At 36.4% G+C, this 24,873-nt stretch overlaps 3 protein-coding genes across 6 annotated transcripts; all 3 read right to left on the reverse strand.

Moving 5' to 3' along the window:
- Positions 1–796: 796 nt before the first annotated feature.
- Positions 797–10,167, reverse strand: LOC122026108. 3 transcript variants are annotated; one of them, XM_042584752.1, is made up of 10 exons: positions 10,029–10,167; positions 9,446–9,526; positions 8,507–8,624; positions 8,333–8,427; positions 7,035–7,106; positions 5,064–5,393; positions 4,824–4,929; positions 2,035–2,203; positions 1,431–1,518; positions 797–1,281 (listed from the first exon to the last, which is right to left on the reverse strand). In XM_042584752.1, the coding sequence occupies exons 1-9, from the start codon at positions 10,050–10,052 to the stop codon at positions 1,431–1,433; spliced, it is 1,083 nt and encodes a 360-aa protein (XP_042440686.1). In that variant the 5' UTR covers positions 10,053–10,167; the 3' UTR covers positions 797–1,281. The 3 variants fall into 3 exon arrangements, with proteins under 3 accessions (XP_042440686.1, XP_042440687.1, XP_042440685.1); XM_042584753.1 differs by having other exon boundaries at positions 1,397–1,518; XM_042584751.1 differs by having other exon boundaries at positions 1,382–1,518.
- Positions 10,027–17,053, reverse strand: LOC122026107 (formin-like protein 8). Its single transcript, XM_042584750.1, has 4 exons — positions 15,182–17,053; positions 14,907–15,106; positions 11,663–11,904; positions 10,027–11,431 (listed from the first exon to the last, which is right to left on the reverse strand). Exons 1-4 carry the CDS (start codon positions 16,531–16,533, stop codon positions 10,667–10,669), a joined length of 2,559 nt encoding a protein of 852 aa, XP_042440684.1. The 5' UTR covers positions 16,534–17,053; the 3' UTR covers positions 10,027–10,666.
- Positions 17,054–18,392: 1,339 nt separating this feature from the next.
- Positions 18,393–24,511, reverse strand: LOC122027567 (eukaryotic translation initiation factor 3 subunit E-like). Of its 2 annotated transcripts, XM_042586553.1 has the most exons (9): positions 24,463–24,511; positions 24,165–24,386; positions 23,933–24,087; positions 23,512–23,739; positions 23,299–23,420; positions 21,186–21,405; positions 19,376–19,518; positions 18,932–19,075; positions 18,393–18,728 (listed from the first exon to the last, which is right to left on the reverse strand). In XM_042586553.1, the coding sequence occupies exons 2-9, from the start codon at positions 24,370–24,372 to the stop codon at positions 18,626–18,628; spliced, it is 1,323 nt and encodes a 440-aa protein (XP_042442487.1). In that variant the 5' UTR covers positions 24,373–24,386; positions 24,463–24,511; the 3' UTR covers positions 18,393–18,625. The 2 variants fall into 2 exon arrangements, with proteins under 2 accessions (XP_042442487.1, XP_042442486.1); XM_042586552.1 differs by lacking the exon at positions 24,463–24,511 and having other exon boundaries at positions 24,165–24,456.
- Between the last annotated feature and the right edge of the window lie 362 nt (positions 24,512–24,873).

The following is a 24,873-nucleotide window of genomic DNA, read 5'->3' on the forward strand; positions in this document are numbered from 1 at the left end:
CATAGAGAGAAGAGTTCATCATAAGAGTGAAGGAAGAACACAAGAGAAGGCTTGAGATTTGATTCATGGAATCTTGAAGAGTTTTTCAATTCATTCGTGATCGTTCTTTCGACATATCAAGATCTACTACGGAAGATCACTATGAGTATATTTCTATATTTCATGCATTTAAATTAACACATAGAAAGTCTGTGATAGAGGCTCAACTAATATTTTCAAGTAAATAGTATGCATCATGCTAGTTACCAAGGAGTTATAATGGCACGAAAAGATAACTAAAAGTTATCCCATCTCCATTTGTTCGGCCTATACAGAGCAGAGTCCAGGAACCAGCTGGTCAGTGACATATAAAAAAGTTATATTTGGTGATTTATTTATGGGATAAATAAAATGGAACAAAATAAGGCGCGAAAAGGGAAATCTACATTTTTTTTTTTATTCCATTCATTTACATGATGGAACGGCCATCGCCTCGCGGCCTTACCATAGGGAGTCTGAGTGCAAAGAGGTCACGAAGATGTTGCATCTTGGCAGGCTCCTCTTTCCTTTCTCTTCTTTCCATTTCATAGTTTACTTTTCCTTTTCCTTTTTTTCCCCTTTCCTCATCTTTCCTTTCCCTTCCCCTCAACCAAAGATATATTTCAACAGTAAAAGAATCCTACAATATCCTCTAAATTGAAGAAGATTTTACTGTTAAAAAAAGCACAACCTTGAAACGATGATAATTATTTAAAAATACCCAAGATAAATTTATTTAGCAAGGGCCTTAACCTAGCTAGACTGTTAGACCAATATGTTGATAAACCCAACAAAATCCGTCATGCACTGGATATACTTCACGCCGCCTGTGGGTGCTAAACAAAACAGTTGGCCAATGTAGCATTTGGACCCCGCAACATTTTTTGCAAGGCTCAGATTCAGATTAAATCAAAAGTTATGTTCATTAGCGTACCAAGCGTCACATTATCGCATAGTGTTCACTATAAATTGTCACAGCGATGATGTGTTTTCACTTTTAACTTCTTTTTTTTCTTGGCTGGTCTTCATAACTTCAGTATCAGGTTTTCCAATGAAACGACCTCTTTACAGACATAAGATGGGCTCTAAGTTTGTATGAAGAAAAATCAACATCATCAAATCTAGCAGGAGCATGCAAATTCACACACGCAGATAAATTCAGACCAGCTGTGATGCAAATGGTTCGTTCAATCGATTGTCGTACCAAACGAACAAGACAACAAAACACCCAGAAAAATGGGCCGTGAACAGATAAGCTTGCACCTGCAGTCAAGAAAATTTCAAAAAGAGAACAATATTTATGAGACGAGTAATTGATTAAATATGTTATACAAATTAAAGACAAGAACTTGGTATTCCTTACACTACAAAGCATGACCTTGTAAGCCATGGCCCAAAAAGTGTTACAGTACCTACTGGAGCTCATCTTCTGGTATGTTTTCACCTAGACTTCGCTGTGCCAATCTATAGTATAACATTCCCATCGTTGCCATGCATGCCCTGCTCAGGAAAACCATTCTAACAATAAAATTGTGCACGTGGAATCCAAATTTGAAGTTTTATATCATGACTGCAGAAGTTATTCTAAGAAAACTTATAACAATCAACAACCTTTTGGACTGTATATTTGGGACACAGTTTGGGGAGAAGAGAGAATGGCTCACGAAATTATTATGTACATCCTTTGTGTCGCTTCCCCTCCTCCCCATCATATCTTCCATCCAATTAAAGTGACTTTTAATTATAGGGTTCACAATTTCAGATGGGAAAGAAACCACATGCCCAAGCATTTAGAACGGCCTTTATATGTAAAATTTGAAAGACAACCCTATGTCCTTTGCAAGCTTCTTTGCCACTCAATTCAAAACTAAACAAACAAGAATTGCGATCCAAATTTCATACAAATACAAATTCTGCAACTTAGACACATTTTTTATGAAGAAGCCATATAATTTGTTGAAATGATGGCAATGGTAAGTGGATAACCAGATGAGTAAGAGAAGTTGGAAAAGTTACATGATTGCCATGACGAGTAATATTTTCCTGGGGTCCATCCTTGAAGATTTTTGGTGATGTACTTTTCCTTCTGGTACACCATTACGTGGTGGGGCAGTTACTGGAAGAGTAGGCAGTGCATTTGACCAGAAAGGCAGTAACATCCTTAGAAACTTGTTACGAATGGGACCTACAGTTAAACTGAAATCAGTGAACCATGAATTTAAAAGAAAAAAATCATTCTCTAGCATGTAGAAGAATATCCTTCAGTATTACAATCCAAAACAAATTCACATCCAGAAGGACCAGCAGTGAACATGATCTATAATCATTTACAAATAGGAATCCAACCCAGCAACTTCTCATCATTGTTTACTGGTAATTGATCCATATTAATAAGCTGGATTGATGGAAAATTCCTAGTGAGCACTCATTGCTGGGACATCATTGAGATCCACTATTGTTAGATTTATACTTGTAGAACATCTAGTGAGTCCCACAATAAAAAAAATATTTGGCTTGGACCAAATATTAGCAAAATCACTACCTGTGATGTCAAGCATACAAATTATTTTAGTCGATCCCAACTAGCTTCTTTCCTCACTATAGATAATCCTGAGGGATTCTATGAAACGTTCAACTCAGGAGATCCTTACTCAAACATCAGATATAATAATGCACCAGGCCAGTCATTCAGTTAGGAACTATAGTTTATTTAATCTGCCTCTGATGAATACAAAAAATAGTGCAATGTTCATTGCTGATGAGGCAGAATAATAATTGCTAAACACAGCATTAGCAAGGTATCATTTTCCACCAAGGGAAGGTATGGTTAGCTACTGAAAGGGTCCTGTGCCAGCCAATTTCAAACATTCACAGAGTTCAATGAAACCTTAAGAGATAATGGAAGCAGTTAAGCACATGCTTATACATGAATGTGGCCCATAACTCGTACCAACTTCGAAGTATGTTTAATTCAATTTATTGGCATGCAAAATGATTCCAAGAAAAAATTGATATTACAAGGCAGAAGCCTGGCATAGATTCATTTGTGGGATAAATCTATGTAACGGACCTCAAAATGGGCAAAATTAAGATCTATATGGACGACCAAATAATTGCAACTTAGTTTGTTTTTGTTGTAAAATGATACCAAGAAAGAAATGAAAATATGCTAGATCTTGCGACATAAACATGTGATAGTTATTTTTGATTTTTCAATAACTCGGGAGATGGCCCAAACTTTAGTGACGTTCCTGCTGGTCAAACATGTTACCGAACTAAACTGAAAAGTGAGATGGTACTACACAGAACGAGTAAGAGGGCTAAACTAACTTTCCAGATGCAGTCAGGTGGACATAAGAAAGAATGGAGGAAATTAGAGTAGTATATCAATTTATGAATTAATATATATATCAGAAAACTGAAATTTTCCACCAGTACAAAAAAATCTATATGAAACTTACACTTACACTAATAACATCCAAACCTTATCCCACTAGGTGGGATCGACTATATGTATCGTTCTACGCTATTGGACTCTATCCCCTACTATATCATTATTTATATTTAAATAAATTTTATCTTATTTTATTGAAGCTAATCAAGTCTTTTTTTGGTCTTCTTCCTCATTTGATGTGCACATTTATCTAAGTACATGTCAATACCATCTTAAACATGTCTCTCGGAGTTCTCTCTCAATAGGTGCAACCCGACTTTCTCTAAAATATTTTTATTTCTTATCTTCTCCATCCTTGTATGTCTGCACATTCTCATCTTTGCAACTCTCATCTTCTGCAAATAGCAAATAATAAACTACAAATAGAAGAATGCTAAGAGAGAATAAGAGTTGTGTCTATTTGATAGCAGGAAAATGGACTTCTTCCTGATACCGCCTGAAAATATCTTCGACTGGTCTACCCAACCCTCCTTTTTCTAGTGACTTGGGACATTGCAACTCCTAAATTAGCACCTTTTACCTCATCTATAGGTAAGAGATCATTGTATTACTAAGTTATTCAGACACCAGTTTGAGCATCTGAAATGGGTAGAGATCTTGATTCCCAATACGTCTATTTTCTAAAAATATTTACATGTGCTCAATGGGAATATCGGTTTCCAACAACTCAGTCTCAGTGGCAGAGCTCAGATGTCTAACGCACGTCTGCAAGGGTAATATGAAGTGTCTTTGTATCAAAATTCAAAAGTTGTCTAGAACCTTCTGCATACCTAAAGATTAATACACAAGGCAGGTTATTGGCATTCATTTTCCTCAAGAAAGAAACTGTATTAGAAGTTCTACAAACTAAGGCTTGAAATCTCATTGTAAGCCTCGGTATCGATCCCTGACTAAATAAACATGCCAGCACCAAATTGATTGCGCTGGTCTCGTTGCTGGTCCATGTGCCCAGTCTTAACAAAAGAATAGGAGGAAGAGAACATATGTGCCTCCTCAAAATCCTCATGATCTCGCACAAGCCTCGTGGAGGACTCATTGTGCTAAGTGTTCATGAGGGAAGGCTCAACGCTTGTGGAGGTTCACCGGATGTCATCATTGTAGAGGAAGGCTCCTAGTGTTTAACCCTTGTCTTCACAATTGTCTCAAGTTCTTGACCTGTTTGGTCAGTCAACAAGTGGAATGACATGTTTTGCCTGAGTTGATCGGCACAATGAAACTGCTATTTATTTCACATTACCTAGTAGGAATTGAGTGTACAATGAACAATCAATGCCACAGAGATTGTAGGTACCAAAAAAAATCAATGAACTCAGTGTAGACACACAAAAAAAGGACCTGTAAATTAGCTTACCTCTTCTTGTGTACTTTTTGTTTGTTCCATCTTCATCATCCGCATAATATGATGTTTCAGAATACTTTCTCTCATGGTAAGTTGGCTTCCTTGTAGCGGCACTAGGCTGAAAGAGACAATAAAAATGGCATGCTATAACATTACTGAGGCACTTCTAAAGAAGTTAATAGATGGATTGACTAAATAACATACATACTACACGTTTTTGCCCTAAATAAGAGTTAGGCTCATTAAACTCACAGTTTTCATGAAATGAGGATCTTGATCTTTCATGATTTGGTGTTCCAAAGCATTAGGACCTTCAAGTTCAACAATTTCAGATTCTGTAACCATAGAAGAACCCACCCCAACAATGGAGTTATATACTTCATCTAGGTACTTAGCGTCTGTGGCTTGTACAGATATTGGTCTTGAATCTTTATCAGAGTTAAATGAAGATGCTCCACCTTCTGTGTCTTCAGCCGGTGAAATGTGTATCAGGGAATCAGAAGCAAAAGCAGGAGGACCATGATTCCCAGATGCAGGAGGTGGAACTATATGATTTCCAAATACATTTTTCTCCAGACCACTCTGTCATATGTTAGACTAGATATATTATATGTTAAACGTTTCAAGAGAACGTGCACTGAGGAATTGACTGCAGGATGGTTATGGGGATATAAAAACATCTAATTGATGTTAAACAATAGCTGGAAAACAAAAGATTATCAGTGAAACTGACCTCATACAAACTTGACTAAGTCATGATGCAAAGAGGGACGAACATATGGAACTTTACGCAAGAAATTCAAGTAATTTTCAGTTTCAATATTCCAGCAATTGACGCATACTGAATGGGCTCAAACTTGAGTGAAATTTAGGTTATGCTATGTCACACATTATCCTTGCAAACACTATATTTTTCAGGTGTACTATCTTTTGAGAAGTCTAAAGGCTATTTTAGCTCCTTTTTTCAAAGGAAAGGTTTAGTTAACCAATAAAATCACAGATGTGAGAGTCAATAGTTTCTGAAGCAGCAATATGAGTCATGAAATGAGGAGTGTTAGGATATTAAAAATGAAAAGCAATAGCTAATTCATTCATCTTCAATATTCTTTCACAATACTTCTGAGTCTCTGTTTTCTATGGTCATCCTTCTGACTACCATATTTGATTAGAAAACTGAAAAATACAGTATAATATGCTACTCTTCATAATTATTATTCTACTGTCACATGCTGCTAACTTACACATCAGGCCTTTGCCTATAAAAGAAGAGATACTCGAAACTGCAATGAAATTGTTTAAGAAACATATTCAGTTCAAAAAATGCTTCACAAACAAGGTAAATAAATGAGTTTGTAGGTTAGTAGCTGGCCTGGTGAGGTAAAGGTTGTTGTTGTTCATGTGATTGAACACTTTAATCAGGCTAGATGAAAGACCAGCTCAAAGCTTGGCATATAATTCATTAGTGCTCGTTGATGACAATCTTGAAATCAAGGGAATGTGTTACAAGTTAAACTCAAACAGCAAGAAAGAGAAAGAAGATTATGACTCTGAATTGAACTGAACAGAAAACTCATATCTTAATTCCAGAGTTGAAGAATTAGATAAGGTAGACAGATCATCATAGAATATGGAAGAATAATTTGCATTTGTAGCAAGAATGTTAGTTGATGACTAAAAAGGAAATTAGAATAGGAAGGGCCTGATCAATTTGGAACAGAAAGGAAACAACTGAATTCTCAAAGAACAATTCTTGCCTACTCATACTAGCTTTTGAATTAGTGCCATTCTATCTCATCAAGAAATATGCCCACTACTGGCAGTATCTTCCCAATATTTTTAATTTACATTACCAATTAAATTAAAATGTCAATGTGACTAATATAAGAATTCATTTGTGATTAGACAACAACAAACTATCATGAATTTTCAATTCAGCATGATAATTTAGGAGATTGATAGCACTAGCATATGTCTTAGTGATGAATGAAATATAATTAACATCCTAGTAGACATCTTAAATAGAAAATAACACCAACTCATAGTTCACTCTGAAAATGGTCATACTGTGCTAAAAGGACATAACACTGAATTGATGAATCATGAATTATAAACCACTGAATAACCAGGATATATCACATTAAAGTATGAAGCATTCAGGTCATACATTCATAATACAAACTCCAAGAGTATAATGGTGATGATCTAAGATCAAGCAGGATTTACCTGAATTATTGCTTCTTTAAGCTTCAAGTGTAGGTGAGACCCTGTATCTTTGATGCTTATAGGCGGCCACACCTGCAAAAAACTTCATCACTATTTCCAGGGCAGACTAACTTCTGATATAAATATACAATACCATATTACTTATAGTTCAGCAACTAGAACTAAAGGATTTGAGTGTAGTCAAAGTAATTGGCAAACACTCCTAAACTTAGCAAAATTAAGGATATATCATAGAATATATAATAAGAGAGTTAGTCTTTAAAACTAAAGAAAAGGTAAAAGACAAGGAGAATTTGTTGCAGTCTGGTCTCTATGTATTTGGTGTGTGGAGTGTGGATACCTCAAATTTGAGCTCCCTCATAAGGTCTGCTCAAGACACTAAGTCTTTGTTTATGAGGAAAGGAGAGCTCCAGTTTCAAGGAGCTCTCACTTGTTAACTCAAATTGAGAACTGACAGAGATAATGAACTTTCCCTCTCTGCGGATTTTTTCACCCAAATCTTGTCTTGTAGACTGGAGAGGAGGGACAAATCTCCAATTTACCACCCTGTTACAAGGATAGTGGTCATGGTGTGGTTGAGATCACCGTAAATATTTGCCTTTTAAAAATTTCTTTTAAAGAAATGCATGAAAATATTTTTTTTCTGACCAACTCAAACCCCAAATATTGACCAAGACTAAAGCCCAAACTACCAGATAACTACGGAACCTTTGAAAGAAAATTTCACAGCGTGAATAATTTACCCTGTGACCAGTGGGAAACTTCCGTGGGACCAAGCCGGTCACCCCAGCGATAGTCAATGAGGCTAACTGGGATTATCATTTTTTTAACATAGAGTAAACAAAGAGTTATGGCGCCCAACAAAAGTCAAGTTGTAGTTATACTTCCTACCAAAAAGGTTGGAAAGTGTCTGAGGCTGAAAGCCAACTATGGGAATATGGAATTGACATAGAAAGATGGCCCAACTTCATCACCAAAGGAAGTCAATGCTTTGCCCATTCTAATTATCAAGATCCAGCTACCAAATCAGAAATATTTCTAATAACAAAAAAAAAACGAGGAGAACATTCTACAGCAATGAGCAAATGGTTAATTCACTCAAATCTTTCTTGGAAGTGGAAAACCAAAAGATGCTGCCTGCCAAAGAACACATGGTTGAGTGGGCTAAATTTAACCAGACATCCATTCAACTTTTTCATTTGGAAGGAAGAAAATAATATCCTACTCATAATCTCCAACTGAATAATATTATCCAACCAGGATGATGTTTCACTGGAAGACTTGCTAGTATAACTTACAGGAGTAGAACAAGTAGGGCAGACATATCCTGCAGGTGCAGTTTGAGGTGGGTAGCCTTTAACATGTGAGACCAAGCAATTTGTGTGCATAAGATCTGAAATAAGAAACACAACAATTAGTTAAAAACTTCAGTGTCAAAGAACAAATATGAATAACAAAGTGAGGGCACTTACGCAAGCAACCCAATCTTGTAGTTTGATCCCTTCCTTCTTCCAATGCAATATTGCAGAAAGAGCATGTGGGTGGCCAGTCATATTCTCCATCAACGACCCAATCTGAGTATTTTTTCACCTAAAGAGTCGAACAAAGTCTGGTGGTCACTCTTCCATCTAGTTGATTTTGGTATAAGTTACCCAACAGCTACCATAACAAATCCCAGTGCAATGAGTGCACTCTTGCTAACTGAGACTTACATGAACATTTCAGCAGAAAAACTTATTGGTTATTAAGAGAAGGCAAAAAAAAAAAAATATAGCGTCTAAAAATTAAAAGAAGATGTCAATGCAAACTCAAACCCTGGCACAAAGATGGAAAATTGATAGCTAAAGATAACAATAACAAGTATCTGTTTGCTGTTGCACAAGTTGATTTTCAAAGAAGTTAAACATATGTAAGAATTTTATTTAAACAAAAAGATGAAAAGGTATGACAATATCAAGCTATATTCGCCATAATCAAGTGTTGGAAGACACATCTGGTTCAGTTATCATTGATGCAAAATATGCTGGATATATGTTTTCCTTGAACAAGGAATAGAGGAAAAAGGGATATCTTTGTCACTGACTGGCAGTGATCAGTAAAATGCATAAGTATGTGCACCTTAGTATGTGTACTGACCTGAAAGTCTTTATACACATGACTATCCATGTAAAACTAAATGACTCAGTGAGTTGTAGCTTACAAATGCAAGTGGTATCTTGATGTTATAGTTAACAATCAGTTTTACTAGAATGTTTCTAATTACGAATAATGATAGTGTTGTAATCAATTTGAATTGTCCCACTAATTTACCCTGAACTTAAGACCAGAAAGTTAGCACAGAATTCTTTTCACCTGCAATACCCAGTCATGGAAAAAAAAGTACTCATGAAAGCAAAAGTTTAGATGAGTACCACACAGATTTGATGTTCTGAGAAACATATGCACTCTCCACAAACTGGAACTTTGTGAACAAAGCAATAAAGCCTGGTTGCCTACACACAAAGCTCCATTAGTCTCAAGAAAACTACACAACCCAGAAATATGCAACATAGATTTTCTCATTCAAGAACAAAAGGTGTTCTCTCTAGTGAAATACTGAAACAATTTCAACAATAACAAATTCATTAATCAAATTTCCCCAATTTGTTCTCCTAACAAAGATATTACAACCAAAACCTAGGCTACAAATTGATGCTCTTCCACAGTTATTCCAGGCAGAAGAAACATACCGTGTCATTAAGAACCTAGTTCAGATACATCGAAGCAAACGAAACAATCTAATCAAACTATGAACGGAACCAGCGGGCGAAAATTACAAACCTTAACAATAAACCTTCAATCAGTACTAGAATGTAGCGTAATGCAATAGCTTCAAATCTTCGGGCACGAGTTTAATCCGACGAAGGATCGAAAAGGAAGGCATTTAAAAAATGAAATAAAGCTCTTTTGCAGCGATGGCATACGGAAAAAAAGTGGAACCGGATTGAAATGTACCTTGCGGCATTTGCAGACAACCATCGCATAGATAGAAGATCCAGGAATGAAGGGCAAGAAACGGCACAAAAAACCACCCGGTGAAGGCTAAGAAAAAGAGTAGGTTGTTCCAAGAAGCAGCATGAAGCCCAGCGACGAAGAGATCTGGGACGAACAAGGAGCTAAAGCGCCCGAGACACGAGAATGATTTCGTAACTCTTAAGTATACCAAAAATACGAAAGTGCGACTGAACCGGGTTCAGGTGCTCTACCGGTCTGGAAAAATCACACCCAGACGCACCCAAATCCCCGTGCCTGCTAGATTTCGGAATCATTTTCTATAACCCTCCAAATGTTTATAAATTATTGGGACTTCACAAGAAAGAGCTATGAGCTGTCCATCACGCCAAAAAAAAAAATGCATAAAATTTAAATAATTTTCAAAGATAATAAAAATTTCTTCTATGGTTGCCTCATAATCTACAGCATGGCAAGTGTACTGAGCGTTAGTCTCTACATCTCTGAAACACAGTATGAGTACTATGCCTTCCTCCAAGGTGTCGCCTATTCCTTTTGTACAAAACCGATCCTGTTAATTACTTGGTAGTATCCTCCCTCGATCCACTGATCACCTTCACATAGACTATCTCATCAAAATTTTATGATGATGAACTATCATAATCCGAGTTCGCATCTCGTCGCCATTCAGGCCTTTGGAAGACTGGCTGAGGAGCACTTGCAGATCCTATCACTGTCCTCTCATGCAAACTGCCCACTTCCTTGCAGACGCTATCTAGAACTGATAGGAAGTCCCTCACCACCATGAAGATCCTAAGAGGGTGAGCTTCCTCCTTTGCAGCATCGCCGTGAAAGAACTCTGTGGTTTCCTTCACCAAATTCATCACCCTCTTCTCTTCGACTTTAACACGACCAATCTCCTTTTCAGCCTCTACAAGAAATATCTTCATCGTCTCGAAAAAGCTCTTCCCTTGCGTGCATGACTTCTCGAGCTGTATAACTGACTTTACCTTCTCGAGCCCAGCTTCTAACTTTGAAACATATCCACTCAGAACATCTGAGTCCATTCCAGCTGCCTTTCTGACATTCCCAAGCTCATTGCTTAGCCCGGCTACAATCTTTAAGCCTTGCTTTCTAAATTGTCCTTCTCTTATGTTGCTGGATGGATTTTCTGTTGCTGGCTCAGTGCCTGACCCTTCAGACCTGATGATTTCTTGCACGACAAAGTGGAGAAGTGTGGTTTTCCCATCTGTCCCTTTTACATCCGCAAGTTTGAGAAGCGTGTCCAGCTTGAACGCTTTCGCTTGACCACGGTTGGTTCCCACATTCATCCTGTTGCCAGTCCTAAGAACAGCTTCCAGGAGCTTAAAAAACAGTCTGCTGCTTCTTAGATCTTGGCATGCTGCCTGTAGAAAATGTTTCAGGAAAAATGAGATTTACAAATTATAAATTAGCACAAGAGATAAGTGATGATGTTAACATGCTGGCGTATTAAGAAAAAACATAAGAATTTTCAGTTTCACAAAATAAAACAAAGTTTTCAATCATTAAATTTATGGCCAGTTAAATCAAGAATATTAGCAATACTAATCCAAACTTTTAGTTGCAAGTATGTGAAGCTTGATTGTAATAATTACCTCTAATGTTTGAAAAGATCTCATTAGATATTTTACTTCTGTCTCAAAATTTGCTCTATATAGCATTGCATCAACTCTTTTGAAGGCATATGGTACATCCAAGACGGCTCTCAGAAAGCGTTCAGCTGAACCTAACTTTTGTAGATCACCTGGGTAGTCACGTAATTTTAGTTCTTCCTCCTTTGTGGGAGCCATTTTAACCAAAGTTTCCAATATCTCAGTTCCTAAACATTGAGGATTACCTGTCGAAAATAATTTTATAATTTAATAAAGTTCAAATTGTAACCTATACAAAACCTTCACTGCAATATTTTTAATCATCAAAAAAATCCTTCTAGATTAAATGGGTATCTACATCAATCCTTAGGCGAAAGGATCCATCACTTTAATAAAACATAATTAATTATTGTATCTAATGTAACGACCAAACGTAACTTTTGCAAAATCAGAACAAAATCAAATCGAATTTGACTGAACTGAACAAAATGAATTTTTTTTAGATAAACTAAACCAACCGAACTATGCCACTAAAATCAAACAAACCGATCTTATATAAAATCAATTAATTCAAACGATTACTAAATTAACCAAACTTTTCTTATCAATCAAGTCAATTGATACTGAGTTAAGTCCACCATTCGCCAATTGAGACATTGATTTAAGTATATCCATTCACTACCAATTCAGTTTAATCGGTTTAACGGATTTCTGAATTTTAAAATCGAGATTGAACCAAATAAATTGAATAAGCAAGATTTTTTAAAATAAGAATAAAATTTTAAATTAACCGAATCGAACTTCCAAATTCAATTAGTTATTTTGGGTTAACTGATATTTCACTCCTTAGTTCTTGTTTTCCCTTTCAACTATGATATATAATTTAGGTCTGTTTACTTAGAAAGGAATGGGATGCAAAAAAACTTGCAATGAAATAAAAATTAATACATTTTAAGTTTCTCTGAACTTGTTTCACTACATCACTATTAATCAAGTGTATCTTCGTGGTTATTATGTATGAGATAATGCAAAGACATTTCTTATTGGAAAAGCGGCTTGGTCAACGACATTTCAACTAAAGGGAACAAGGTTATCAACTCAAACTGGTTCTTCTTGATTAATGTCGGTCATATGTCTTCAACTAGTCTAAGAGGCCTGATTGCTCATTTATTTTAAATCTTATGGATTTTCCTAATACAAAAGTCTTAGGTGATGTTTGGTACACGGATATGGAAATAGGGAATTCGATTCATTCTCAAACCTTGTGTTTGATTGATGAGAACGGGAATTAGATTTTGGAATGAAACCCAAAAATTTAAGTATTGATGAAACTCATTTCCTCCCTTAGGTTTCACCATATCCAAAAACTTGGATATCATCTAAATTATTTTGGACGAAAATACCCTTAATATATTTGTTCAATTTTTCTTTCATATCACTTTCTCTCTCCTTATTCTCTCTCATCATACTTTCTCTCTCCTCTCCTCGCATTATACTTTCTTTCTCATCATACCTTGTCTTTCCTCATTCTCTCTCATCATACTTCTCTACCCTTTTCTCTCTCATCATGCATTATTTCCCATCACACACTCTCTTATTATTTTCTCTCATCACACTTTCTCTTTCTTTATCCTCTCTCATCATACTTTCTCTCTTTTTCAAATCTCTCCCATTAGACTATCTTTTCTCATTTTCTCTCATCATACTTTCTCTCTTCTCAGCCTCTCGCATCACACTCTCTCTCCTTATTTTCTCTCATCACACTCTCTCTTCAAATTTTGATTCATTGAAGAGAAAATATTCAACTAACCAAACATTATTTTTAAGAGTGATATCTATGCTCATACTTATTCTCATTCTGTAATACTATCATTCTCATTTTCATTTCGATTCCTAGGAAAAAAACCAAACACCTTATATAGTAGTAGACAATAGAATGTCTATTGGTTTGGTTTGGATATAAGATAGAATGATTAGTTTACTTTGATTTGTTAGTATTAAATATTAAAGACAAAACAAATTTTGATTAAACTATAATACCATACTAATAAAATAAATTATTATTAATAATAATAAAGAAAAAAAATTAGATAATTGTTTACTGGTTTGGTTTGGACAAGATAGAATGATTAGTTTACTTTGATTTGTTAGTATTAAATATTAAAGACAAAACAAACTTTGATTAAACTATAATACCATACTAATAAAATAAATTAATAATAATAATAAAGAAAAAAAATTAGATAATTGTTTACACGATAAAGTAGTTTTCTATAATATAATATTCTATAATTGGTATTCTTGGTTTTTTTCATTACTCTTTTATGTTTCATCATGTTGTTGTTTCTAGAATTATCATGCTCCTTTTAATCTTATTCTTTCTATTTACTTTCCTAGATCAGTTCATCTTGTTATTCTTTCTATTTTCTCATATTTACTTATTTTTTTATCACGTTCATGACTTAACTTATAAAATTCTAGCCAAATAAATCTAACAATCGCTTAAATTCAACAATGATAGCATGACAATTTTATGTATGGTTGAATAATCATTTCAAAACTGAACCGACTTAATTGAACAAATCGAATCCAAACAAAATAAACTTTTTATTTGGACAAATCAAATCAGCTGAATTTTGCCACTAAAATTGAACCAATATAAAATCAATTAATTCGGTAAGTTAACGAATTAACTAAACTTTTCTTATTAGTCAACTACTACTGCACATCAGTCAATTGATATTAGATAGTCGAGTCCATCAATCGCCGATCGAGATATCAATTTAGATACATCAGTCAATTGATTCTAGCTCAGTTTAATTGATTTTTGAATTTTAATACCGAGACCAAATCAAATAAACTGAAATAACGAAATTCCAAATTAATTAAACCGAACTTCCGAATTCAATTGGTTCAGTCAATTATTTGGGTTTAACTAATATTCGATCCGCTCACCCCTAGTTTGATATCAATTATACAAAAGTATAAAGAGTCAAATTAATTGTTAGGTCATTCTAATGTGAAAGTTACTATCTAACAACCTTTAATTGAAATTAAGATATAATGTTAAATTAGAGTAGGCAACAAAGAAAATTCTATAGCAAAAGCCAAAAATGATGTCAAATTTGACTTTGAGTAGGATGCAAGTTAGGTAACATACTTGATGAGAAAAAGAATTTAGCTCATGCAAAGTAAAAAAGACTACTTAACATCAAGTAAAAATATGCAAGGTAAATAAACTACTTACCATCAAAAAGTGCTTCGCAGACCTCCTCTCTTGTTACATTCAGCGCTCTCAAGAGTATTGCAATGTTCTGTGACTTCTTCGGATCTAACACTCCCTTCTCTTGCTTGAAGGGGAGAGCGCCTTGTCTTCTTCTGGAGTCATTAGGAAGAGTAGTTGTGGAATTGTTGATGAAGAGAGTTTCCATTGCGTCCTCGTTCAGTCTGACAAAACGAAGAAATTAGTGCAATCATTCGCAGTTGGTGGCTTTTGAAACTTTGGGAAATTGAAAATCTTACTGAAATGAGCTCGATTTCAATTGGTCCCAGACCATTGCTCGATCGGAACTTGCTTTAACTTTGTCCCAGTGAAGGGGCTTCAATTTAAGCTTCGTATCGCCCTCCAGATGTTCTCCCGCCCCATCATCCTGATGCGAAGAACTGGCAGCGACTCCATTGCCAAACTTCGCAACAGGGAGTTGTATATTGATCCGTGTAGCTTCCGGAGGCAGGGGATTCAGTAATCGACGTCTCGAAAATGGCGCTATAGGAGCTTTAATTAAGTCATCGCTTTTGGCGAACGCTTCAGAAGTTGAAGAAGGCGGCGGCGGGGGCGGGGGCCGAGGTGGGGGAGGGGGAGGAGGTGGGGGAGGGGGTGGTGGAGTCCTAGTGGAATTGTCCATCCAGGGAGGCGGTCGAGGTGGAAGCATCGGCGGGGAACGGGGCGGAGAAGGTGATGGAGGTTGTCGATTCAATGGCAGGATTATCTGTTTCACTTCAGAATCAGGGTAATTGTTGAGTTGTTTTCGAGGGGATGATCGCCGTGAACGAGGAACAGCGTCAGCCACCGCGGCCATTAAGAATTCCTTCCCTCCGCTACTCATACTAGGAAGGCTACGCCGCGATAATGGACTGCCCGGTGTCTCGCTGGTAGCGGACGCCAACGACATCTGCGGAGTATAGAAGGTATACTCGTCGGACGATGCAGTCGGCGCGCGTCCCAAACTTTTCCTCGAAGCAATCGCGCTCAACGGTGGTAGCGGCTGGAGCTCGGGGCTCGGGGGGTGCATATCCACAACCCGCTCCACCTCCAGCTTGTGGTAAGGTGATCCATTAAGATCCTGCAGGCTCCCTCGGCAGCTCGAGGCTTCCGTCGACGCCGTGTTCATGGTGCCTAGGTAGAGAAAATCTGGCGCCGGCGCCTCAGCAGAAGCTGCGCGGCTTTCCATCCGGCCACCGCTGCCATCGAGTCCCATGAGCTTCCCGGCATCGGACGGCCTCCTCGCCCTTCGTCGCCGGTAAAAGTACAGGCCCGTCAAGACAAGGACTGCAAGGATCGCCACCGAGACAGGGACAGTGACGGCGACGACCGTCTCGGACGCAGACGAGGGAGACGAAGAGGCAGAGGTGGCGGCGGCGGTAGAGGCGGGGGTCTGGCCGGTGGTCGCGTGCGGAGAAGGAAATCCTGGGAAAAAGGGGCTAGAGCTGTCCGGCGACGGATCCGAGAACTCCTGAGGGAGCGGGGGCGGGGGCGGGGGCGGGGCCCATTGAATCGGGTACAGCGGCTGATGGAGCACCCTCCGGCTTCCGCCGCCGCCGCCGTCTCCTCCGACGACGGTCGAACAGAGGAGGGAGAGCGCCAGCAGAAGCATAGAGTTACGGCTCCGTAACGAACGCCGTTTCGTTTCGTCTCGTCTCGTCTCGTCTCGTCTAAGCAAACAATGCACGGAAGGCAAAGGAAAGACAAGCGATCGATCGGTGGTGCATCTGCTCGTTTATTTTACTTTTCAACACCGTGGAACGAGAGCGAATTCCGTCAATACCGCCGCCATTCGGTTGGTGAAACCGATCCCGCTCCCGTACCCTCTCAATGAAACACGCGACATTTACAGCACCCTCGTCAATGCACCGAAACAGGAATTCCAAAGAATAACGACGACCCCACCGACGAGCCCCTTGTCGGCGTTCCTGCCTTCCGCATCACACGTCAAGCATCCGCTTTCCCTGCGTCACGTGCTCCGCAGGAGAAAAGAGGAGACGTCCCGCCAATCTGCCGTTCCCCGTCTTTTTCCCGCCGACCGTCGGCTTCGGAGATCGACGACCGTGAGCAACCCCCGCGTCGATTAATAGGACTGTTCGATGATCAAAAACGAAAAAGGAAGAGAATAATGGGAGTTTTCTTTAACGTACCATCACTAAATATTCTATCTTTTTTTTTTAACTTTAAAAAAGTGAATAAAATATTTTAAACGCAAAGCATTTCGAGGCGTACGATAGCCAGTAGGGTGCCACTGTGAAAGGGTGGCGTCATGTGAAAGCGACAGGAGTTGGTAGGCGTCCGCCGTGGCGAAAGGCGTCGGTGAACGTTGGCGTTTTCCCTTTTCTTTCTGTTTTTTCCACAGCAGTTATAGCACAGCTTTAAAACTGATGGGTCCCCGGTTGAATTTTGTTGTTGTTGTTTCACATTTTGTCTTTTCAGAATTTCAATTGTTGTTTCTAAATTCTAATTTCTAATAGAGAATTTTTTATCTTTACCCCTAAGTAATTTTTAAAACTTTTTTCATTTTAATTTCAGAAGTATGTAAATTATCTTTGACCCCCCATGATACATTTTCTAGGCCAACGATAGTAAAATGATATGATTTTCAAGTTTTGATCCTCTGGTCTTGGATCTCTGGATCAATTTTGATCTCTTATTTATTTATTAGTTGGATGAATTCTACCTGTTTAATAGATGGGGTCCAGTCTACCTATCCAATGAATGAATAAGGTCTTTTATGATTCAAAAAATTTTGAATCAGAGAATTTGGCATCCAGAGATAAAACATAATAAAAAGGATAAATTGTAAGGAAATTAAGATAATTTCTTTCATTTATTTGATGTATGTAAAATTAGGAAGGAAGAAAATATGGATGCAATTGTATAAAATAAAATTATAAAAAGGTTATTGATTCACATTAGGGATATAAACTAATAAAATATTCATAAATAAATTTAGTTATATTCATTCAATAATAATATAATATATAAAGTAAATAAATTTAAACACTAATAAATTTACTTTACTGTTTTCTTAATTTTTTTTATTTAAATACATAAGAAAATAATCTTAAATTAATTATATTATAATATGTTAAAAATAAAAATACATATAAATTTTTATATACTCTTTTATATACTCAGAAGGAGAGACATAATAATAACATTATTATTTTATAATCAAAAGATCTCAAATCCTAAACATAACCTCTTATAAAAAATTAGGATAAAATTATATACAATAAATCTTTTTTCGAGACCCCGTATATCTTTATAGCGAAAGATTCATGCAATTACTCTTTTTCTACCGAACTGCCCTTTATCATTTGTATACGGTAACAATTGCCCAAGCAAGAATTGGAGATGTTTTATGACCTAGATGAACAAACCTACATATAATAAGATATTGTTGTGATTTTATTGGAATCATTGCATAATGTTATCTTCATTATTTTGGCATAAAGATACAAGTAAGATTAATTGATAGTAATCCAGGTTTTTCTTCAAGGAGGCAATCATTCCACCAAGGCAAAGAAGTTAAAGAAATGTGAAAACAAATCTGGCAATTACAGATATCTCCACATATGAAAAAAGGTTTACAAGAAAAATACCTAAATCAGATTTTAAAAAAAAAACAATAGTATAACAACAAAAGACTTCGCAATAATCAAAGATTTCATAAGTGATTCAATCAATTGCTTCGGTTAACGAGAAGCTTGAGCAGCTTGTGCAGGTTCCGTGATGTTCTTGGCCAATAAGTACGTCCGCATATTGAGATTCTTCATGGCTTCTATAATCTGTTCATGCCTGGGAAAACAAGAATGCATGAAAATGTAAAGTACAAAGCGCATGCTAAATACTAACTCCAGAAAAGAAGAGCATAGACCAACAGAGATACACTGGAGTATCGGACTTGATACCATTCCTAGAGAAACTATGAATACTACATAGAAATCTAGAAATAGCAATGGAAAACAAGAAATATTCGTGCATCCAGAATGTATACTTACACATTTTGATGAACAACTGGCATGGTTACAGTCCCTGAAACAGCATCTATTTTAGCTTCAAGCTTCGAGTTGCGAATGAGATTTGTTATCCAAACCAGTGCTTCATCATGGGTCATATTCAAGTTCAACTTTTCAGCAAGCACACTGTTACACATCACCAATTTAGCAATTATCAGCAATCCACTTTAATGGAATTGTCATATTAGGTAAACAAAACATTCCAGAAGATAAAACAAATGAATGCAAAATATAATCAATAATCAAAAGTGAAGAATATATATATATATATAAACCCCTGCAAGTTGCTCAGCCAAGATAATAATATAACACTATTAGCAGCAGAATAGAATTCCTCACAATATTATCTGTATTTTAAAAAGACAGAAAAGGTTATTTGCTAATGCTAAACATGTTGCAAAAAATCTTGGTATGTGTAGGGCCTACCTGATATCGATACACCGATGGATGCGGCAGTAGGTCTCAAAAATAAAGAGACGGGCATTTTCCAGGAATTCATCCCTTAAAGGAACAGTGGTGAAGTTGGAATCTTCAACGCGTTTGCCCAGGAAAGGGTCATTCAAAATTACCTAACAGATCAACAAAAATATTTATCTATCATTTTCAAATGAAAGCATGGCAATTTGATGAAACATGCAAGTAGAACCAAATACAATTTTCCAAAAAAGTATGAAGAAACAGAAGTTTCATACAATCTCTGGAGTGAAAACCTAGTGGCAAAATGAATGAGGAGTTTCTAAGTTTTAAATAATACATGCCAATGAACCTAATAAATGATATTACAAATTCATGTTGACGCAGTAAAATTTCATTGCTCATCACTTTGAACAAGATATTGACCACCTGAAAAGAATTTAGATGACACCATGGATTCTTTATTCATAATTAACTTCCATATAAGGATTGTCGTAGATGCATATCACGCTCACCAATTATGATAGATACAGTATAGCAAAGCGCATCTCCATACAGAAAGGTCTCTTCCAACAGATAAATTCATCCTAAATGTTAGGACCAAAAGAAATTTAGATATCTCTATAATGGTATAATATTGTCAATTTTAGGTCTAATCCCTCATGATTTTACTCTTGGGCTCTACCCAAAAGGCTTAATATCAATGGAGATATCTTTCTCTTATAAATCTATGATCTTTCCCATGTATTTTCAATGTGGGACTTTGTTTGCAACCTTGCAACCCAACAATCCCCCCCTCAAACGAAGGACCTCAGGCTTCCCGCATCCGATCCTCGACCCACAAGGTCTTCTTGCCCCTCGGTCCACCCAACCTACTAAAACTTCCTTGCCTAGCTACAATTATGACTTCCTTGCTTGATTCGGACATGAGAGTCCCCACTTCATTTGCTCAAGATTAATATAAGTATAATATTCTACTTACATGGCTCAATTAGATTATAACTCTTGTGCACAGTCGACGGTTAGACCTTCTGGCAATCCGGGCTCTGATACCAATTGTTAGGACCAAAAGAAATTTAGAGATCTTTACAATGGTATGATATTGTCCACTTTGGACATAAACTCTCATGGTTTTGCTTTTACGTTCTACCTAAAATGCCTCATACCAATGAAGATATCTTTCCCTTATAAATTTATGATCTTTCCAATGTATTTTCAATATGAGATTTGTTTGCAACCTTACAACCCAACACTAAATACTAACTATTTGGATTGGTAAATTATCTAAATAATGTTTTGCCTACTTGAAGAAAGGGAAGGAAATAGGAGAGAAAGTAATTTGCATGGGGGAAAGGAAAGAAAAAAGAATTTAATTTTCTTAATCCAGTTCCATCTTGGTTTTATTTACTCGAACAAAAGTGAAAAGGAAGAAGTAATTTTGCTTTTCCTTTCACTCAAGTTTCAAAAGAGTTAAAATCAAATTATTTCCTGCTCTCTTCCTATGGGAAAAATTGGCAAACTCATCTATTTACATTTATTTCCCTCCAAGTAAGTGTTCATTTGAAACTGTCTTCCCAAAGTTGTTTTAGGCTTCCAAACACCTTACACAAATATGGTCTTCAGTAAGTACATACTCAAATCACCTTACACCAATGCATCATCTAATAACTAACTATTTTTCCAATGCAGGTAAAGACACGTTTTAAAAGCAACTTTCCCAAAGTAACTTTCAAATTACTAAAAGACAGAAAAGAGACTAAAATAAATATACTAAATAGAATTAGTAAGGCCAAAGAAAATGCATTACATGATCGGAACTTACTTGCTCACACTCCTTGAGTTTCTTCTGAGCTCCGTCAAAGTCATAATTCACATATAAGGATTCTATGAGTTCTGTTATAGGATCCTTGTAGCACTGCTGCTCTTGTTGAATAACTTTGACCAACTCCTTCAGCATATTTCTCCGTCTTTTGTTGACAATGACAGCAGTGGCAACATAACGGAGAAGGTGAGGTGCATTTGTTTGAATAGCATTCAAGTACCTACAAGATTAAAAAATATATATTCAGGAGACAACTCATTGCTCAAAAATGGAGATTGTTGTTTTAACACGTTGCAATTTCTCCATTCTAATATTGAGCAATTCAGTAAGTCCTCTCTCTTGTAACTAAATCATCATTGTTAGCCAAATCCCTTGAAGGGTTTCCAACAAAACGGGGTTCTATCTATTTGGAGTTACCAACAGTGTTGTTAAAGCCAGATCAGATTGGCCGGTTCAACCAACTAAACCAGGAACCAGTAATAAATCTAGTCTCGTTAGAGAGAAAAAACAGATGCTACATAAACCAGTAGAAACAGTAAAAATCAGTTATATTACCTGTAACCAGTACAATTGTCAAATTGTGTTTCCAACCTACTGGCTAGTCCTCTACTTTCATTTAGAGGATGCCCAATTCTATAATCTAGTTTGCATGCTATTGTCAATTTTTTGATGTTTTCCATTTACTGTTATATATAAATTTTATAAACAAACCTTTTATGTTGAGTTTTTTTTTTCATAATGTTTACTTATAAATAAATTTCATAAAATTTGAATAATGAACCATTAATTAAAATATTTCATATATATATATATACCTGTATGAAGTAGGTTTTACTATACCTATAAAAGTTGTAAATGAAAACTGCTGTCATTATTTTGAGTCAACAGTTTGACTAGATTTATAATTATATTTTATAACAAAAAAAATATCTAGTGTTATTTTCCCAATTAACCAATTCAACTAGTCAAGCCAATGACCCATTAGACTTACCAGTTCAATAAACTGGTCAGTTTTCAAAACATTGATTGCCAATTACAAAGCTAATCCTGTGAATAAGAGCATCAACATCATTTACCCTAAATTAAACTTTTACCTTAAATTTTACATTTTGCATTAAAAAAATATCTACATCAATTACCCTAAATATACATTTTATGAATAGTAGTTTTCTAAATTTAGATAATGGATTCCATTCTCTAAACATTAAAATAATATTTCTCTCTCCTCCCTCTAATAATAAAAGATTTCTCTCTCCTCCATCTGATAATAAAAAATAAAGAAGGAAAGAGAAAAAATAATAAAAAAATAAATATATGGTAAATTATAGGGAAATTGATGCATTGTGTGGTGAAAAGTGGATATCTAATTTCAATAAAGTAGTTCTTTTACTTTAGATTTTGGATGAGGATTCTAATGTGGATGCTCTAAGCTTTCTAAATCTCTATTATGTCAAAGCCAAATACTCAAACTCTACAAATATTTATTTTCTGGATTTTGTACCACTTTGAAAGTTTGTTTCAGATATCTTATCTAAAAAATACATCAGAATATACCACACTTTCTAACTTATGTAGCACTTCTAAATATTGTTTCACAAATCTTATGAAACAAAAAATAGGTTATACAAAAGGAAATTGTAATAAGCCATTCAAAAGATAACTTGAACATGTCCTTACCATCTCAACTGATTTAAGATTCAATGCAAGTAATCAGAACAATAATTAAAGATAAGCCCACTAGGCGACAGTTGCAGAAAGCTCACTAACTAAATCCATAGTCATCAAATAAGCTTTATATAATCAGCCAGGAGCTTCTAAGCTGATCTGCACTGGTTACTGAAATGTGAAAAGTGGTGTGATATGGAAGTGAAAGTACAAGAACAAAAAGGTAATGAATATAAAGAAGGCTACTGAAATTCAGTTAATAAGTAAAACGACTAACATAAAAAAAAACACACACAAGCGTGTAACAAGATTGATACAGTAGTGGGGGGCAATGGCAAAATGTATATAAAGGGCACATCATCTTTCATGAGAACAATTGGTCAGTTAAAATGGACTATTAATAAAAAATGAGAAAAAGAAAATTTAGCTGAACTGGACAAAGGCACACCTGTCCTGGAAGAATAAATCAATGATACTATTTCTTCCATTTTCATGGTTAAAGAATATGAAAAGGCTCCAATGCATCAACCAGATCCTGTTCTGCAGATGATTTAAAGGAGAAGAAAAGCTCTGCACACAATGCAAACATAACAGAAAGGATTACAATGAGCAACATAACACTTCCAGGAAGAAACTCTATCCATTAAATAAGAAATAGTACCTTTGAATCAATTATCTCTTTAAGACGATTGAGCTCCTCAAGAGCAATATCCCAATTTTGCATTAAAATCTCTGCAGCAAGTTTTCCCCACAGCGCACTCAAACTTCTCTCACTATTAGTGCACAGGGCACGATATTGATATAAATAATCTGCAGCGCCTGAATAGTTACCACACTCAAATTGGAACTTTGCATACTGATAGAGAGCCTCAATCTGATCAGCACCAATCTACTCAATGGGAAACGAGAAAAAAATTTGTCATCTACTAATAAATAACCCCTTTTTCCCATTCATTGTCTGAAATTTGACAAATTATAGCAGTAGCCTATCAAGACCACAAACTTTATTGACGACAAACAGATATTACGTCGTTTAGATGAAAATCGTCCCATTTTAAATGAATGAATTCGAAATGTCAAACCTGAAACCGGTCATGGAGCATTTGGATGTTGTACTGTCTGTCAGGCCTCAATTCCTGGACCAAGTTAGCATCTTGAAGGAAGGAGATGAGGGGCGCAGCGGACTCTTCGAGGGATTTCAGCCTAGCGACGACCTCCACCCTCCTATCCACCATTGCTGCAAAACCCCCCCAAAATGTCACACTACATAAACTAAAAAACAAAACGAGGATAAACAAAGGAAGCCAAGAGGACCTTGGGGCACATCTTCTGTATGGTAAAGGGCCTTATGGATGTCCATGGCGTAGTCGACCATGTTGGTGTGGGAGAGAAGCTGGATCTTGGCCTTGAGAATCTCATCGTTCGCGTACAACTCTCGCTCCTGCAGAAACTCGAGGAGCGGGAAGACAAGGTGACGATCGAAGTGAGGCGCGATACGAGAAGTTAGATCGTAATCTGCCATGCGCTCGGTCGTTTCTGCAGATTGGAGATATGAAAGCCGGCGATAGAAGATACGGGTTAGGGTTTGCGCGGATAGATGAGAAATCCTTACCGATCTCTTGTTAATTTTAGCAAAGCGTTAACGGACTCGATGCGGAAATTACATTGAAGACTTTTTTTAATATAAGATATTAAAAATTTAAAAAATTAGCAAATTTTTTTTGTAATTAAATAAACAGTGTAAACCTATTTCAGTTGTCCTAAAATTTGTCAACCAATACCTGTATTTATTAAAGCATAAAAACAATTCAAAATAGTTAATAGTATGTATTTAAAAAACATCCTTCATAATTCTGGAATCATCAGAATAGCCTTCATAACTTTTAGCATCAATCATTAATCCATGTTTGGGAGGAGGGGAGGGGAGGGGAGGGGAGGGGAAGGAAAATCCAAATATTGTTTGTTAGGGAGTGGGGTGTAAGAAAATTCTCCCTGAAATGGCTAAGTAAAGTTGAAATTTCCC

This window comes from Zingiber officinale, chromosome 10A (assembly GCF_018446385.1).
Source record: "Zingiber officinale cultivar Zhangliang chromosome 10A, Zo_v1.1, whole genome shotgun sequence".
Taxonomy (NCBI): domain Eukaryota; kingdom Viridiplantae; phylum Streptophyta; class Magnoliopsida; order Zingiberales; family Zingiberaceae; genus Zingiber; species Zingiber officinale.

What these genes read in the sequence shown, in the direction of transcription:
- LOC122027567 (XM_042586553.1), bottom strand. Translation starts at nt 24,372, where the DNA reads ATGGCAGATTACGATCTAACTTCTCGTATCGCGCCTCACTTCGATCGT. An exon ending in TGCTCCATGACCGGTTTCAG is followed by an intron (nt 23,740 to 23,932) that starts GTTTGACATTTC and finishes CCCATTGAGTAG; the next exon opens with ATTGGTGCTGATCAGATTGA. An exon ending in GATTTATTCTTCCAGGACAG is followed by an intron (nt 21,406 to 23,298) that starts GTGTGCCTTTGT and finishes TTAATCTTGTAG; the next exon opens with GTACTTGAATGCTATTCAAA.
- LOC122026108 (XM_042584752.1), bottom strand. Translation starts at nt 10,052, where the DNA reads ATGGTTGTCTGCAAATGCCGCAAG. An exon ending in GCCCTACTTGTTCTACTCCT is followed by an intron (nt 7,107 to 8,332) that starts GTAAGTTATACT and finishes AGTTTTTTGCAG; the next exon opens with GTGTGGCCGCCTATAAGCAT. An exon ending in TTAAAGAAGCAATAATTCAG is followed by an intron (nt 5,394 to 7,034) that starts GTAAATCCTGCT and finishes AACATATGACAG; the next exon opens with AGTGGTCTGGAGAAAAATGT.
- LOC122026107 (XM_042584750.1), bottom strand. Translation starts at nt 16,533, where the DNA reads ATGCTTCTGCTGGCGCTCTCCCTCCTCTGTTCGACCGTCGTCGGAGGA. An exon ending in TTGAAATCGAGCTCATTTCA is followed by an intron (nt 15,107 to 15,181) that starts GTAAGATTTTCA and finishes TCGTTTTGTCAG; the next exon opens with ACTGAACGAGGACGCAATGG. An exon ending in GATCTTTTCAAACATTAGAG is followed by an intron (nt 11,432 to 11,662) that starts GTAATTATTACA and finishes CATTTTCTACAG; the next exon opens with GCAGCATGCCAAGATCTAAG.